The 17,780-nt window shown below is 40.8% G+C and overlaps 2 protein-coding genes across 2 annotated transcripts; one reads left to right on the forward strand and one right to left on the reverse strand.

Moving 5' to 3' along the window:
• The first annotated feature begins 1 nt into the window (after position 1).
• On the forward strand, positions 2-10,780 carry metap1 (methionyl aminopeptidase 1). The gene is made up of 11 exons (XM_019262726.2): positions 2-192; positions 1,393-1,444; positions 1,697-1,806; positions 2,411-2,471; positions 5,718-5,809; positions 5,892-5,975; positions 6,074-6,212; positions 6,950-7,081; positions 7,900-8,043; positions 8,146-8,211; positions 8,913-10,780. The coding sequence occupies exons 1-11, from the start codon at positions 76-78 to the stop codon at positions 9,077-9,079; spliced, it is 1,164 nt and encodes a 387-aa protein (XP_019118271.1). The 5' UTR covers positions 2-75; the 3' UTR covers positions 9,080-10,780.
• Positions 10,781-12,485: 1,705 nt separating this feature from the next.
• Positions 12,486-16,865, reverse strand: LOC104929593 (alcohol dehydrogenase class-3 chain L). The gene is made up of 9 exons (XM_010744156.3): positions 16,720-16,865; positions 15,800-15,901; positions 15,148-15,289; positions 14,981-15,068; positions 14,673-14,892; positions 13,577-13,837; positions 13,107-13,242; positions 12,829-12,967; positions 12,486-12,590 (listed from the first exon to the last, which is right to left on the reverse strand). The coding sequence occupies exons 1-9, from the start codon at positions 16,735-16,737 to the stop codon at positions 12,566-12,568; spliced, it is 1,131 nt and encodes a 376-aa protein (XP_010742458.3). The 5' UTR covers positions 16,738-16,865; the 3' UTR covers positions 12,486-12,565.
• Between the last annotated feature and the right edge of the window lie 915 nt (positions 16,866-17,780).

Below are 17,780 nucleotides of genomic sequence, written 5' to 3' on the forward strand. Positions count from 1 at the left end.
GTGCCGCCGCCTCCGCCTCCGCCGCCTGGCTGCTTCCCCCCCCTGCGACTCCACCCCTCTCCTGCAGACGAAGGCATGGCGAGCACCGAGGCTAGAAGGGAGTGTGAGACAGAGGGCTGCAGCAAGGACGCCAAACTTCAGTGTCCTACATGTATCAAGCTTGGTATCCAAGGCTCCTATTTCTGCTCGCAGGTACTGCTCGCTTCCTCGGCCTGTCCGCGGGGTTCAAACCTCGGCTGTAGCTCCGTTAGCAAGGCCCGGTGTCTTCTTCACGAGGCTGCTAACTGTAAAGCTAGGTAGACATGTGTGTGTGTGTGTGTGCTTGGTAAATGGTTAATTTACTTAATGTTAACCATAGCCTCCTGTCTGTGTAATGTAAGACAGATTGCCGGGGATAAATAATGCAGTTAGAGATTGTAAGTGATGCTATCTTTGTAACAGTAGGCCCATGGAAAACGACTAGCCAGCTAACTGTTGCCTGGCTAAAGTGAGTAACACACCGGGTCAACATGAAAAAGCCTGTGGTGTAAAGTTCATCTGCTGTGTGTGTGTGTGAGAAATGAAGCAGGTATTATAAGTAACGCATTTGGACTGCAAGTAACGAGATTACAGTTGTAACGTGCTGAAGAGTTGATGCCACGATGTTTGACCATGCCAGACACAAATCTGTCACTTTTTTTTAAAGATGATCTCCTCTTGGCCTTGGAGTCTGACTCATGTCCCTGCAGCTTTTTTAAAAAGAAGTTATTCAGCAGAAGTTCAGCTGAGCAGGACTTTTAGTATATACTTGCAGCCTCTGTACTTTGTTCGGAGGCCAAGTTTGTGTGTGTGTGTGCTGCTTTGTGGCTATTTTTTTTCCTTGGCAGCACGACACTACGTCGAAGGCAACATCTGTGCAGAGGAGCTCTCTCTCTTTGTGTAGATCTAATGTTCTTTTGAATCCCAAGCTTTATAAATAGTCAGGTGAGGGTGACGGTTTCAATGATCTTGTGCTGCCATGGTATTTGACCCCAGAGGTCCCTGCTGTGATTGCAGTTTTTGCCTGTGCAACATGACCCAGCTATATTCCCCCATCTCTCTCTCTCTCTGTCTCTCTCTCTCTCTCTCTCTCTCTCTGCTGTTCATTGAAGAAACAAACACCTTTTAAAAATAGGCAATAAAGAGTGAATATTGGAGTGATCGTGAGACACATTCAGGACAGTCTCTACCTCTAGGGCACTTTCTATGATGCAATATGTGCAATCAAAGTTGTGAACATGCATGTGACCATCAGCCATTCGCTGGGGATACCCTTTAAACATATTTTTTTGCTCTGTATCAATCAAAATATACACGGATCTGTCTCTCTGTTATTGCCCCCTTCAGAGTTTCTTTCTCTGATTTCATTTCCAGGAATGTTTCAAAGGGAGCTGGGGTTCTCACAAGCTGCTGCACAAAAAAGCAAGTAAGTATTACCGATCGCCGTCACTTCCTTGTAATTAAATATCAAGCTCCGTGCCAGACTCGATCGCAGTTCATGAATTGCTTGCATGCTATTTTGGTTAATAGCACTGATGGAAAGCAACAACTGAACTTGCGTATGGAGTTCAATTAGAGCTTGTTACCAAAGTAGAGAACACATGATCGCCCTCGACTGTGAGCTCGCACACCGGCGCCACATGCTTCAGAGATCTTGTGTTGTTTTGTTTTTTTTTAGAGGAGGACAAGAACCAGAATGAATCAAAGAACTGTGTGGAGAAGGACATCAACACAGACCCATGGCCGGGTTACCGTTACACAGGAAAACTACGCCCTTACTACCCATTGGTAAGCTCTTACATAATTTTGCACTTTTTTCCGCATATGACTCATTAAATGGGAAATTGCGGCGCCGCCCTTTTTTTTTGTCTCTCATTGGTTGTTCTTAATTAAATCAGTAACTAACCATGGCAGCAACAGGGAAGACAAAAAGCTTCTCTATCTATCTATCTATCTATCTATCTATCTATCTATCTATCTATCTATCTATCTATCTATCTATCTATCTATCTATGACCTGTTTTTATATTTTACCAGCATTTTGTGAGACAATTTTGCAACTTATTTAAGCGCTTAAGCCACTTATTTAAATACCTTTTTAAGCAGAGATAATAAAACAGTCATTGCTACACACGACACCATATTTAAAATCATGAAAAGCTACAACACGGGTCAAATAGTGAGTTGAATGTGTTTGGGAAAAAAACAATTTTATGGCACTGAAGTTTCTCCCAAAAGTAAAGTAGTACAGCAGTGGCGAAAATAGAAACAGACAAACAACAGAGAGCAACATAAAGTGTAAAAACTGTCTTTCTTCAGTTATTTTCTGATCTCTGTGCTGGTTTATTCCATGATGTAATGTTTCTGTCCTCTCCTTGCCCCCCTGGTGTAGACTCCCATGAGGCCTGTGCCCAGTGACATCCAAAGACCTGATTATTCTGATCATCCCAGAGGTAAGTTCTCACCTGCAAGTGCAAATAATTATAAGAAGTAGTCCCAATAACCCAATACTACCCCCATTCCACTGGCTGAGTTGCCAGACGACATTCACACCGCAGCTTGAGTTTTGTCCTGTGCTAGCTGCAGGACCTAAGAATGATGATGTTGGTCAGTCTGTCCATCCATCTGTTGCTTCGGAGCAAAATAACCTCAACAACTGCTGGCCAGATTATTATGAAATCTGTCTGCTGTGGTTATTCCTGGTGCCTAGAGGACAATTATTCATGATTTCATTTACCCCTCAATCTTTCCACAAGTGCCACCTCTGGCTAAAATATCCATTTACAGTTTAAATATCAGAATGTACTGCTCCGATTACAGTATGATATACTGGAGCGGACTGAAGTTCTTGCAAGGATCAGTCACTTTTAATTTGAATAACCCCCGGAATAAACTGCAGTTTTAAGGCTTTAATAGTAGGAGGTCTTTTATTTTTATTGTGTGTTTTTTTTTTTTTGTTTTTTTTTAGTAAGAACTATGTTATGTGGCACGGCAATGGATTAACTAAAAAGAAACATGTTATCAAGTGAGCACACTGCTTTACAATTAAGCTATAATTAAGCTAAGTGGTAAAAAACTGAGTCTGGCATTATATTAGTGGAAGATAAGAGGTTATTTTTGCGATCCTGAATGAGAACCAGGTCCATTGACACCTCTGAGATTTACAGATGACTTCAAAATACGACTTTATAGATTTGATAGTGTGTGAGTGCACATGCTGTTGAAGGCCTGTCTCGGTCTGTTACAACAGACGGACAAAGCGGTCATCCATGCATGTGTTCGATAGAACTTTTATGCATGAATACACAGATAAGCTGATATCTCTTGTCCTGTTGGCTAAAGAACTCTATACAAACAGGACAGGAGGCAAATGCCGAAGTCTGAGCGTTACAAAGAACATGCCCGGGGTTCTTAAACGCTGCTTTCTCCCTAGTTTGTCTCTCATCGAGCCTTAATTGGACAAAACGACGCCGTGGTTTTATCGACTGTTTATAATAGTTTTTATTTAAAAGAGAAAGTAATGAAGAAAACCCACAAACATGACATAATGTTGTGTTGGCACTCCCAAACAGCTGCCTGCAATGACTTCATGCATTTGAACCTTGTTATTATGTGGTTTTCAGCTGATGTCTGAAGCGGTTACTGCTGTGTAATGGGATGTGTCTTCTCAGTAGGATCGGTAGTATTTTTTTTTTTTTAGTTAATTTGATTCAGAATTGCTGTGAAAAACTGCTTGATGAATAAAAATCTGATTTCTTAGTTGTGTATACATTTTAATTTTACGCAGTTCCTTCTTTGGTACTTTAACAGAATCGTTCAGTTTGATATCTTCATTGTAGCCTGGCTTATGTTACGTCTATGTCTCTGGGCCAGCCATTCATTGTGCAACCATGGCAACCTCTACATCCTTGTCATCTGACTGCATAGATCCATACTCAGGTAGTCATGGTTACAGTCTCCTTTCATTCTCCTGTGATGCCTTCTTGGGGACTGAGGCGCAATCGTTACAGGCTAGTGTGTGTGTGTGTGTGTGTGTGCGTGTGCGTGTGCGTGTGTGTGTGTTTTTGTTTTTTAAACACAGCACTGTTGTTGAGCTGCAGTCACATCTGGAACTGTGTAAACCGGCAATTATTAGCACCAGTGAACATATGAGGAAGTGTCATACCATTATGAAGATGATATAATGTGCACACTGTGATTTGTCTCATGCTTTGCTTCTTTTGTGAGCAGACGTATCAAAGCGTAAGTAAGTCCAGTTGATTGTTGCACTCACACTGTAGGCTCTTCAGGTCAAAAGGAGGGCTGTATTTGACTTGTACACAAACCTGTCTAAAGTCCGTGTTGCTAGGCAACTGTTCATGCTCATCCAGCAATCATCTTGTTGAGTTAATGAATTATAAATCAGCGAATTGTTGATGACTCGCCGTACTGAAATACTCTCCTAATGTGCTTTTCAGTCCAAGAATAACGTCACGATCTTGTTTAATGTTTAGTTGAACTGCAGGTCGTCTTAATTTATTGCCAAGCATTATTGCACGTGACGCACATGCATTCTGTTCTTCCCCATTTAACAATCCTGCTCTGTTCTTCTGAGTCGACAGTGTGAGTGTCATTAGAGTCTCTCCTCTGCTGAGGTGCTGATGCTGTAGCTTATTCTCTGCAGGAGCACCTAGTTATCTATAGCACCATAGCGCTGCCAGTCCCTTTGCTCGTCCATTAGAAATGTAGAGTGTCAGAACAAACCTATGTATGTATGTATCTATGTATGTATCTATGTATGTATCTATGTATGTATCTATGTATGTGTATACATACATACATATGTGTATGTATAGCTATACATATATGTATATAATGTGTGTGTAACGTATGATTGTAAAAGTAGAAACGGGGTTACACAAGTAATAATGCCCCTTTTCATGTTCTAATATAACACAGTAAAAGTTAAGCTGAGTGATATCAACAAAACCAATAATTTTTATATTCAGCTTCACCCAATCTTAGGACAAAGTCCCACCGGGCACGTCTCCATCACAGTGCAGCCGCGGTGCTGATTTAGCCCATTCCACACACAGCAACTTCAAACCCTGTTTCAGAAGCGGTTTGCCGTCCAGACTTTATCTTGCTCAGATTTGGTCATTTCCCATAGTTTTATGTGCTTCTAAATATGCTACATAGTTAATTTGTTTCTCTTTTGCACAGGATGTTTTATTTGGTGGGGTTTCGAAATTTGACTAGAATGGCTACACAGAAAACGCATCTGTGCCCGGTGGAGTTTAGCCTTTAGACTCTACGCATTTCATACATTGAAAAAAGTTTCTTTTGTACTATGAAAGATGTTTCTGTTGATTCATCCTCTCATCACTTGTACTCATGGTCCGGTGTTGAATTAATCGTGTACTCTGTTGAAGCTGCCAGGAGTCAAGACACCGCAGAAGGTAAAAGTCAGCAGAAAGGGTGGCGATGCCTCGTGCATTCTCACTACCAGATGGCTTATTGTCAACTGTCACTCACGATGTTAAATAAAATCAATTAGGAGTATGTAGATCCAGCTGCGATGGTCCAGGTTGATGCCACGTCTAAAAAATTGATAGACTTCCGACAGCTGCTTTGCGCGGTGCTGTTTGAGTCAGCTCATCAGCTTCACCGAGCGCTGACGTGTGAATGATAGCGGCCGTCTCTTTGTTTCCTTCACTCAGGGATCTCTGAGTCTGAGCAGTTTCTGAAGGGGACGTCACAGATCAAGATCCTGTCACCTGATGACATTGAGGGCATGAGAGTGGTGTGCAAGGTAACAAATCAGACATTGTGTCCCGGCATTGCTTCGTTAGTTTTCCATTTAGTACATGTTGGTTTTGTATGTTACTTGGCAGTTGGCACGAGAAGTCCTAGACATCGCAGCCATGATGGTGAAGCCGGGCATTACAACAGAAGAAATCGACCACGCTGTGCATCTGGTATTTTTTCCCTTTTCTATAACACATGGTCACCCGTCTTTATCCGATCTCATCTTCGTCACTTGTTGTCTCTCTAACCAGCTGCTTTGTCTGTTCAGGCTTGTACGGCGAGGAACTGCTACCCCTCTCCTCTCAACTACTACAACTTCCCTAAATCCTGCTGCACGTCTGTCAATGAAGTCATCTGCCATGGCATCCCAGACAGAAGACTACTACAAGAAGGAGATATCCTCAATGGTATGCTCATTACACTATAAATCATACGATGTTGGGACCCAAGTGCACCATCTACCACAGCTGCCGGTGACTGTTTCATGAAAATGATTGAATTTAGAGTGACAGCGGCACATATTTTTTCGTTTTGAAATTCCTTTAACAAACCTAACATTGACCTTTCCAGCAAATTGTCTTATTGTTGTTAATATTCTCACTATCAAACACATCCTAACTTAAGCTAAGTTGAAACCAAGGGAAATGTTTTATTAAAGAGAGTGGGGTGGGGAAAAAAAAAAGAGCTTCCTCCTCCGTGACAAATGGTTCTACCAGCGTCTTGAAATTTTGTCAGCGGGAGTTTGGCCAATTTTAGCCTCTTTATGAATATTTCTGCTTAATACCATGTCTTCTATCCGCCACTCCCCTCAGAGTGTCTGATGGAGTGTTTGCCAGTAAGTCATCTCTCGCTGCGTGGTCCGACAAGACAAATTGTTTCATTAACCTTTACCAGCGGGGATTTGCTATTCGCATTCTCTGCTCTCTATATTTCTCGTTAAGTGGGAAAAGTCCCAGTTTGCTACCAGCAATTCCAATTTCATCAGCAATTTTTTTTTTTTTTTTAAAGAAGGGACATTTTCATGTCCAACCAATACACGCAGTTATGTTTTATCGGTCATAACAGCACTTTCTTTGTGTTTAAACCAAATAGAAAGTAGTTTGTCATGTGGCTCTGACGTGTTTATCATCTCACTCTTACACAGTGGACATCACTGTCTACCACAACGGTTTCCATGGTGACCTCAATGAAACCTTCTATGTCGGAGACGTGGACGAAGAAGCAAAGAAACTGGTTCAGACCACATATGAATGCCTTATGCAAGCGATCGACTCCGGTAGGAATTCAAGCTTTGTTGTTGGTTGTTTTTTTTGTTTTGTTTTTTCAATTTTATTGATGTTAGCCAAACCTTCACTGCATTTTTGTCATACGTTACACAGCGCTATGATGGTTGTTGGGTTGAGAGTAAATCAGATATCTGTATGGGTAAATATGTCTGGCTATAATGCAAAAAAATGCAGTACAGAAATACCAAAGATGCACTTTAATTCATTTAGGAACTGCGTGGCCATTGCATAGTTTGTCCACCAGAGAGCTCTGACGTTGTTGACCTTCAGAAACAGCATTTTCTTTCGAACCTATTCCCAATAAAACTTTTAAGCTACCCTAAATGAAAAGTACTTCAAGTGCTCTGAATAAAGAAAGAAAATTGAACATTTACACTTCAATTTGTAAATCCATCTGCAGAGGAACATTGTGTAATATGATTGAAATCTCCAGAGCGGCTACCTTGAAGTGAGGTTGTTTTGTTATTAGAGCACAACACACACACACACACACACACACACACACACACACACACTGTGGTCAGAATTATTTTAATAGTCACATTTAAAGAGTTCTTTTCAAAAATGTTCAGCATACATCATTAGAATCTTGTTTAACGCCCAGATATCTGTCAGCCTTTATACAACCCCAATTCCAAAAAGGTTGGGTGGCTCTGTAAAATGTCAATAAAAACAGATTGCAGTTTCACTTTTTACACAGCGTCCCAACATTTTTTGGAATTGGGGTTTTATTTGTTGACCGTGATCTACAGTTTTCCGAAGCCTGTGACCCTCGTTTTACTACTTTGCTTTCCTTCTGTTGTGACAGTGAAGCCTGGCATTCGCTATAGAGAATTAGGTAACATCATCCAGAAGCACGCTCAGGCCAACGGCTTCTCTGTGGTGCGGAGCTACTGTGGCCACGGCATCCACAGACTCTTCCACACCGCTCCCAATGTGCCACATTATGCCAGTGAGTAGCCACACTGCTCCGCGTACACGCCGTAGATCCCTGAAAGTTCGAATGTGTTGTCCTCCTACATGACGATGATCTCTGTGTTCGTTTCTTTCCCAGAAAACAAAGCCGTCGGAGTTATGAAGCCTGGCCATGTGTTCACTATTGAGCCCATGATATGTGAAGGTGAGTGTAACTGCAAATATTAAGAGCAATGTGAAAACAGTAGGGGTAATTATAGAGATAATCATTTCAATTAAACATAATGGATTTAATTGATCAGTTATGCAGAGTTGTAGCGATTATATAAAACAAACGTAGCAGACAGGAGACAGTAAAGCGAGAGTAGAGTAAAATACAACGTCGGACTAAAACATTACTATTGTTATAACCACTTATCCCCAGAAAGGCAACTTATTTGTTCTAAGTTGAGAAAAATGTTTTCAGCTTTGTCCTACTGCATTTTTCAGGAGATCCATTTTGGTTTTAAATGGTCTATTTGGGTTTAGAAGTTGGACAATGTTCTCATCCTATAAAGGAACTAATAATATTTTGACAGCAACAAAAATATTAAAGCAAGCTTGTAAAATTGCCAAAGATTCTCAAGAGCTCTAAATATAAATCCAGAGCCAAAAACTTGGTCCCTTTTGCACTAAAAGCTTGAATGAAGTATGAGGATTTGAGGCTGATAACTGGCTCACGAGGGGTTAAATGAGATGTGTAACAGCAGACCCAGTCATGCTTTAAAACGGGTCATTAAAATCTTAAAACCCACTTAATACCTCACAGAGATCCGGTGATTCAGTGCCAGACTTGACGGGTTTTGTTTCTGCAACTGTTTAATTAATGGTGTTTTAAGCCTTATATGTGTGTGTGTAATGTCTCAGGTGGCTGGCAAGATGAGACGTGGCCCGACGGCTGGACAGCGGTGACCAGAGATGGGAAGCGCTCAGCTCAATTTGAACACACCTTGCTGGTGACGGAGACTGGCTGCGAGATCCTCACCCGCCGCCTGGAGGACAACGGTCGGGCTCATTTCCTGAGCCAAGTGTAGGCTGGACCTGAACGCAAACCAAGGACTGGACTTTCCAGACACAGACACCCAGCACCTCTGATTCTTACACCTACACACACGCGCGCACACACACATGACACACACACACAGACAGACACACACATCTCAATCATGAGGTACCACTCCTAGAGCTCAGTTTAACTGTGGCTCCCATTGTTCTTTGAATTAAATATTGGTTCCTCAAATTAAATGGAAGTACTTGAATGTGTCATATATCAAATGTGGATCGCTTTATTAGTGAAAAACTGTGTCCTCTGAAAGAAATATGAAAGTATTTATTAGGTTTTGGTTTTGCTTAGTGGTCGGGCTTGACATCAGGCCTGTTTTTGACTTGTGGGTAATGTCACGCAGAGTTTTTACTGGCTGGCTAGTTGTCGTCTGTGGTGTGTGGAGCTCAGGGCAAATTCAACCATTACCCCATGCTGCGCTTCTTTTCTCTCATCTTCTCTCTGCTAACCTTAATCAGACGTCATAAGAATTTCCCGTAGACGGACTGAAAAGAAATTAGCAATACTTTTTAGATGGGAGGGTTCTGGGAAACGGCATCAACAAGTGTCACAACCTCAACAACGAGCAACTCGAAGCTTATTTTAGACGTAGAAAATAACAAGAGGCCAAAAAATGTAAAAGTTCAGTTTAACAGCAGACATATTTAAATACACGTTAGAGAAGATTAATAACACTCTCACGTCTGTCCCTTTTTAAGACCAGGTGACTGTTAACTTGGCATATTATGAAGACTGGAAGGCGAACAGGCTCGCTTGGCTCTGTCCAAAATGAAAAAGAAATGCTAAGCAGTGCCTTGAAAGCTTGGTAATTAACACGTTTTACAAATTGTATGGACTCGACAAATGAGATGTAATGTGTTAATTAGTGAGCATTAGAGATGCTAGTAGGTGGATTTTGTGAGTTTCGCTCAGAGCCAGGCGAGCTTTTTCCCCGTTCAAGTCTTTATTTTAAGCAAAGCTAACCATCTCCTAGATGTAGCTTCATATTTAACGGACAGATACGAGAGCTGTTTGAATCTTTTTTCTATTTTTTATCAAACTCTCAGCAAGAAAGCAAAATAAACACATTTCCCAAACTGCTGAACTCATCTCTGTAACGCTTCTGAAAGGAAATGAATCAATAAATGAGATTTATCACTTCATGTCAGCCTGTTGCCAGCTCATCGCAAGGTCACTCATCACCGTCGTATGTACCTGTTGATGTGCCCGATAGACGCACTCCAACTTAATTGTTCTGTCCTCAATGTGGCTATTATTAGTACTCGGTCTTCAGTCAGTTTTCCAGTAGAGGACGTCAGTCGCGGTTGCTAGGAGAGATGTGATGCAACCACGGAGCATTTACAGAGATAACCAGAATGAGTATAACGACATCGAGCACAAAGTCATTCAAGTGCTGAACTAACTCTTTACAGTGTCTCGTGTTTCCATTAGCCCTTGTGTAGCAAATTGAGCCTTAATGTGTGAATCTAGGAAGTAAAACTCGCTGGAATATTTCAAGGCACGTTAACTGATATATTCCCATTATTTCGACAGTCATTGTTTACCTTGATGTGAGGATTCTCCTGGTGTTAGCAGCATTCATTATTTCTACATTTTCAGAGGACTAATGTGATCACAGTTTCTCTGCCATCTTTGTATTTCTTCTAATGGAGTAATAAATGACTCTTCTGTAGATCTGTGTGGGTGAATTTGTCCTTGAATAGATTGGTGATCTAATTCCCAAAAGTGGTTTAATTCAGCAGCCTTTCATTGCTGGAAATGACTATCTGCCACTATGACTGTAACTCTTGAGTACTGTGGTGGCCAGGGTCGAAGGAACTGAAGGTTGCCTTCCTAGACATAATAGTTTGCCATTGACTTCCATTAACATAAACCAGAATGTGCTGACAGTAACACAAACATGGGTAAAGATATTCTTTTTGGCATATTCTGGGCGTGTAGTATTTGTGGTGTTATCTTGGGGTTTAAAGTCTATCCACCAGCATGAGTTTGACAGAATGTGAGACCGACTCAGGCACTTCTGATGAACTTTGAAAGTGTCTCTAATTCTCCTTGGCCAAGCGACAATAAATATTACAGCATAAAACATCAGAGGCTCCTGAACACTTTCTTACCTGCCGACCTCACCGTTGACGTTTGACTTCAGCAGTTTCTCCACAACACTGTGTAAACAACACGAATGAATGAATCGACTGCTGTGAAGTTATAAATATATCAGTGAACAGTGGTACAAATTTTGAGATGGCTTTTTGTTTAATGGCTGGCATTTGGACTCGTGATTAGCAGCTCCAGTGTGTAAGATTGAACAAAACTGACCTGCTACCTCCTTAAATTTAAACACAAATGCCCTTACAGCGTGCAAAACACACTAAATCATTAGCATTAAAAGCAGATAGAATCAATCAATCAGACTTTATTTGCACATGTAACACAAAGTTCTTCACACGATAACTTCCCAACACAAACTGAGAAAGCGCCACTAAAAATGTATAATAGTATAATAGTAAAACTCGTGTATGATGTATAAATGGCTAGATAAACTGGAATAAAAGTAAAGCAGAATAGAATAGAAAACCCTAATGCTAGCACCATGAGTTTCAATCGAGATTTTAATCTTACACACCGGACCTTTAAGTGTGAAACGCAGGTTATGCGCCCGTAATTACAGAGCAGAAGACTCTTAATATATATTTACATTAATACAGAATATTCAGGAAATGTTTTGTTTTCTTACTCTGCATCATCTCAAGTACTGACTTCTGCATAAATTGCACCTCTTTCTCATTACTGTTTATGTAACCATAGCATAGATGAGAACTGTTTGACAGCTTCATTTCTATGTTAAAATGCAATAATGATTAGGACTCTGGGTTTTCACTGTGGAGCGTGAACTGAGCTGTTGACATGTTTTGCCTAACCAAGTATAGCACAGCTGAGTGCAGGGTGTTGTAGTAATTCTCTTAAGTCAGTTCTAGTTTGAGGAAACATTTTAGAAATGAAAGTGCATCACTGAAGCTCGGAGAGACTCCGACGTTTACAGCAATAAGTTATGAAACGGTGGGATTAAAAAATGAGCCCTGTTATTAAAACTCTACAGGAAGAATAATCAAAGGACGCTGTTATTAAAAAGAACCACTCAAAAATCCTCATCAATTAACACACTTCCAGCACTGATGCCATTTGGGTGTTTGCGGTCGTACCACCTTATTATTCATTCAGTCTACATCAAAGAATATTTCGGAATAATCTTGTTTTGGTTCGCCTGTTTTTTTTTCTTCACACAGTGTTCTCTCTGTGTATGTGTGTGTTCCTTCAGGGGAGAAACACTGATCAAAGAGGTGTCTGACTGTGCATTGTTTAAATAAAACAGACTTGAACAGGGAATTGAAAGATTATTTATTGAACTGAGAAGGATAAACATGGAGTGAGATCCTGGTTTTCCTGTGTTCCTCTGCATCTAGAACTGTAGCACAACACGAATGCTGAAACATAAAAAAAAGATTATGGATATCAGATTATACATGACTCATATTTGAAGAATGACCACTCATGGTGCAAAATACTATAAAACCCTGTCAGTTTTGTCCTCAATAGGGGGCAGCAGTGACGCATAATGTATTTAACAGACAAAACCCACAGGGACACTCGTCTAATACGCACATTACCATAACAGATTTAATACACACATAACTTCAATATGTATGTTAAGTCAAGGCTTACCATTTCCCAGCATGCATGAGATCAAAACCATCAGTGATCTTTTCAAAGGGCAGAGTGTGAGTCACAAATTCATCCACTTTGAGCTTCTTGTTCATGTAGTCCTCCACCAGTTTGGGAACACTGGCGACACTCTTGTATCCTGTGTAAATGACATTGGACACTACTTTTCAGGAATAGTCTCACAATGCAATATTTTATAGATGTGAATGTTACATTTGCTTGAAACTACACCTGCTGTACTACTGTGGGATCACTCTTAATGACGGTTAGCTTATTACCTCCAAAAGCAGTGCCTTTCCAGGTGCGTCCGGTCACCAGCTGGAAGGGCCGGGTGGAGATCTCTTTTCCGGCTGCTGCCACCCCGATGATGACGCTGGTACCCCATCCTTTATGGCAGGCCTCCAGTGCTGCCCTCTGCCACCAAGAGACAATATCATGACAGCGTCACATCAACATGATCCAAACAGCATCTGATCATGTCTTTGAATATTGCTTAATTTTGATTATAAAGGTTGTTTTTTTAAAGGGCCTGATGATAGCCATGCTGCCTAGAGGGCTTAGAGTAGGGTTGTCCCTCCTGGCAAGGGTGAAATTGTGGTAAATACTCTCAATTCAAATAAAAAACGAACTCATAAAAACACTAGTATCAGAAATATAATTATGGATCATGTGCTTATTCAGCATGCAGAGCTGAATTACTTAGTATAAGAGATGGTCATTAATATGGGATTGTAGTTTCCCCACTCACCATGATTGCCACGTTGCCCACACATTCAAAGGAGTAGTCCACGCCGCCATCTGTCATCTCTACCAGGACCTCTTGGATTGGCTTGCTGTGGTCCTTCGGGTTCACCACATCTGTGGCACCGAACTCTCGGGCGGTTTTAAACTTGTCAGGATTGAGATCGACTCCAATAATCCTGGCTGCCCCAGCTGCTTTACAGCCCATGATTGCTGCAAGGCCCAGCGCTCCCAGGCCAAACACTGCACAGGTTGAGCCTGCCTCCACCTGAAATGATGGGAGAGTGCAAGTATGGGTCAGCACATGTCTGCTGTGATTAATGACACAATACACAGCAGGGAAAATAAGAACGATGTTGAATATGACCGAGTAGAATACAACTTGTGCTACCTAATGCAATCATTAGGTAAATGATTAGAAAAGGAACAAACATTACCTCGCATACTACTACTGGAGAAATTATGATGATGGTAGATGAAAAGTCAAGGGATTGCCAAAGCTATTACAAATTCCATGGCCATCAATCCGAAAGTTTGAGACATTTCACGAAACCACACCAACAGCACTGGTAATGAGTCATAATTCAACTGAGAATTATAAATAAAAAGTACTTTCATAATAATATTATAATAACAAGTTACTGGCTGACTTGGCTGCAATCTTCTGGATTAAAAGCCGTTTTTTGGTGTCAACCTTTTGCCGTTTAGTGTGGGTGTGGACCGCAGTCCGCCTATTAGTGACCTGTGGCATACATTTTCTGGGGACCATGAATGTCTTAACAAAAATGTATCCAGTAAATGTTGAGATATTTCACAGGGTAAGTGAAAATTTGGATCTGCTGTTGGCGCTGGAAGAAAAACCAGGGGTCACCAAAGTCAGTAGGGTTTATCCTCTGGTAACAATGAATTTACTGGACCAAAACTACAATCACTGGCCCCATGAAGTCGGCATAACATCTAAAGAGGGAGGAGAATTCCTGGGCCAAACTGTGGGTGGGTGATTAATTCTTTCAGTGTCCACTGTTCTGATAATAGCATAGTGACTAGTAGTGACTGGTTGGGATGACTGTTCATAGCACAGTTAGTTGAGGAGGCTGACTCACCTTGGCAGTGTTTAGAGCAGCTCCATAACCAGTGGTGATGCCACAGCCCAGCAGACACACCTTGTCCAGAGGGGCCTTGTGGTCCACTTTGGCCAGGGAGATCTCAGCCACCACGGTGTACTCAGAGAATGTGCTACAACCCATGAAATGGAAGAGGCTCTTCCCTTTGCAAGAGAAACGGGTCGTCCCATCTGGCATCAAGCCTTTGCCCTGAGTGAGCCTGGAGAACAAGACACAAGCACAGATCTGACATCAGATCAGCTGGCAACAAGGCAAGATGTTCATGTGTTTGAACCCAGGACATTTACCTGATCTTTTGACACAAGTTGGTTTTGGGATTCTTACAGAATTTGCACTCTCCACACTGTGGGATATACAAAGGTATGACCGTGTCCCCTAAAACAAAAGCAGTATGTTATGTTTGAGCATTTCCATTCATATGCAGCAAAAGGAGAGAAGACAAAAGAGGAAGAACCTGGCTGAAATTTAGTGACTCCCTCGCCGACACTCTCAACGATGCCAGCTCCCTCGTGACCCAGCACTACGGGGAAAACTCCCTCAGGGTCGGAGCCACTTAGTGTGTAGGAGTCGGTGTGACAGATCCCTGTGGCCACAATCTGAAAAGAAAAACGGTCCGCGATCTTAGCCATGCAATAGTTAATCCATTTAAAACTACTCGTGCTCTTATCTGAATAAGAACATCTGCTGTAATGTGGGGAAATTAAATGTTATGAGTAATTAAAACATATATTTAATTACCGATTTGTGAGAATTATAGTAAAGGTTATATCACTGGTGTAAACATTGTATTAAAAAAGTGTCCTTACTCAGGTAAATTAAGAATACAGTAACTCACACACACTTACAACATATCAACAGAACTAAGTAAAGGTGCAAAGTACACTGTAGTGTTGGCCTGTACAGTTAATTATAGCACAGCACACTGAGTCCAGATAAGGTTCAGGTAGAGCTGGTCTTAATTAATGTTATTGTTACTTCTGTAGTTGCAGCATTGCCTTTAATTGATTGCAGTTAATTAGATAAAAGATTAATGAAAGCACATTAATGAATGAAGACTTTGCAGCAACATTCTTTTTTATCTTTTATCATCAGCCTTGATTTATTACCTTGAGGCGTACTTCCCCACCTTTAGGAGGTGCCACCTCCACCTCCTCCATCACGAGAGGTTTCCCAGCCTCCCATGCTACGGCAGCTTTGCACCGGATCACCTACAACACAAAACATCCGAGAACTTCAGCTGGTCTGGCATCATGTTTAATGTTATTTGACACTATAATAGAGCTCAATACTCTGTTTGACATGACTTCAGACTACACCACATAAATAAAAAAGGTTTGTCCTCAGGCATTCATTTCTGACTCTGTGAAAGTGGCAGTAAAGCTAAAAAAAACACTGCTTTATTTCTAATCTATCTCTATAGTATAATTACTATTTCCCACTTCCTTTCACTGAGCCTCCCCTGAAGCTGTTTGGAACACGTCCCTCTGGGGAGGCCCGCCTCTCACTTTGAAAACCTCGGCTGCAGAAAAACGGATCAGAGTTTTACCATTTACCATCAGTTATTCTACTCCATGTATCTGAATATAACATAATCATGATATATACACAGTAAATATATATATATAACATAACAACAATAGAGCTGAATAATATAACATAACAACAATAGAGCTGAATATAACAGAGTCATACAAACTGTCTTCAAGACTTTGACCCTTTTCCCCCTCCTTGTGCACACATGTTGCAATAACAGGAAGCCTCAACCGGCAGTTAGGCAAGACTTGACATGTACATCTCTCCACTGATTTATGTTTTGTATTATAGATTGTGAAACAGAGTATTTCTCGTTTGCAGTTGTTAATATAACTAACATTCCAATAAAAAGCTAGATAGATTCAGCCTCACCCTTCATATCCTTCCTGTAGTAGTGTAAACATTCCCTCTGCTCCATAAACACTGAACCAAACAGTGTTTTTATGTGCAGGACAGCTCAAATCCATTCAAACATTAGCAGAAGAGTACTTACCTTCCCTGCAGTTGCCATGATGTTTCAGAGCTGTACTCTCAAGGTTAGGGTGGAGTGCAGAGTGTTTATCAGAGTTTCGACCAATCACAAAGAAGGGCCTTTGTTCCTCTGTGGGCCGTGTCCAAACACTTTCTGTTGCTCTCACATGTTTCCTCAGTGCAGTCCTCATTTCCTCACTTCTACCTTCATAAAAGAGGCGAAGAAGAGCATAGTGAAATAAAAAACAGAAATGTATTAGATAGTAAAAGACTTAAAGTGTTTAAGACATTGATACAGTTTGTTTCTATTAAATCCCATGTTAACTGTGCACCATTTGTTAACATATTTAGGACCTCCAATATTTAATTGAATTTGACTCCAGTTTAGGTTTATTACTTTAAGTGTAGTTAGTTGTATTTTCATTATTATTGTTTGAATAATTAATAGAAACAATAATGTTAAAACAGACAAATACATTTCTTTAAGCTCCTTGATTTTTACCCCCTAGTGTGTATGTTTAAATTCAAGATTTAAGGTTTTATTGGCAATGTTATAAAAATTAGGATTGTACCGGGCTGCAGATGTTTTAACTCTTAGAGGGAGTGTGTGTGTGTTTTGTCTTTTGCATATCTCGTGTACTTCCCTTATCTAGCATGTGTTTGTTGAAGCTGCCAGGGAAAGGTAATTAAAAAATGTTCAAGGACAAGAAACACAGACTAAGGGAGGTGTCACTTTGGACAAGAAACATAATGTTCATTACTAAGGGGAAAACCAAAAAAGGAAATTGTTAGTGGGAAGATGTCCGAGACAGCCCATTCTGAGAAAGAATTGTATAAGAAACACCTGACAGAGCTCCTCAAGGAGCCTTTTCTCTGTAACCCTCTTGTGTGTAGCACTGTTAAATGCTCCTTCTTGTACAAGAATATTACATTCAACTTAAACTTTGATACTTTGAATCCAGTCCTCCTTATTCAAAGCACTTCTTAAAAAATTCTCATAACATAATTATTGGCAATGCTTTATTTGGACAGTCCCCCAGCAGGTTTATGGTGTATTAGTAACATTTCAATGGTTTAACTTTA

The sequence above is a fragment of the Larimichthys crocea genome, chromosome XXIV (assembly GCF_000972845.2).
Source record: "Larimichthys crocea isolate SSNF chromosome XXIV, L_crocea_2.0, whole genome shotgun sequence".
Taxonomy (NCBI): Eukaryota; Metazoa; Chordata; class Actinopteri; family Sciaenidae; genus Larimichthys; species Larimichthys crocea.

Excerpts from the sequence above, each read along its gene's own strand:
- LOC104929593 (XM_010744156.3), bottom strand. Across the intron at positions 13,838-14,672 it reads CTGCTCTAAACACTGCCAAG|GTGGAGGCAGGCTCAACCTG; the intron begins GTGAGTCAGCCT and ends CCATCATTTCAG. Across the intron at positions 13,243-13,576 it reads TGGGCAACGTGGCAATCATG|AGGGCAGCACTGGAGGCCTG; the intron begins GTGAGTGGGGAA and ends TCTTGGTGGCAG.
- metap1 (XM_019262726.2), top strand. The coding sequence starts at position 76 with ATGGCGAGCACCGAGGCTAGAAGGGAGTGTGAGACAGAGGGCTGCAGC. Across the intron at positions 193-1,392 it reads GCTCCTATTTCTGCTCGCAG|GAATGTTTCAAAGGGAGCTG; the intron begins GTACTGCTCGCT and ends TTTCATTTCCAG. Across the intron at positions 8,044-8,145 it reads CAATGTGCCACATTATGCCA|AAAACAAAGCCGTCGGAGTT; the intron begins GTGAGTAGCCAC and ends TTTCTTTCCCAG.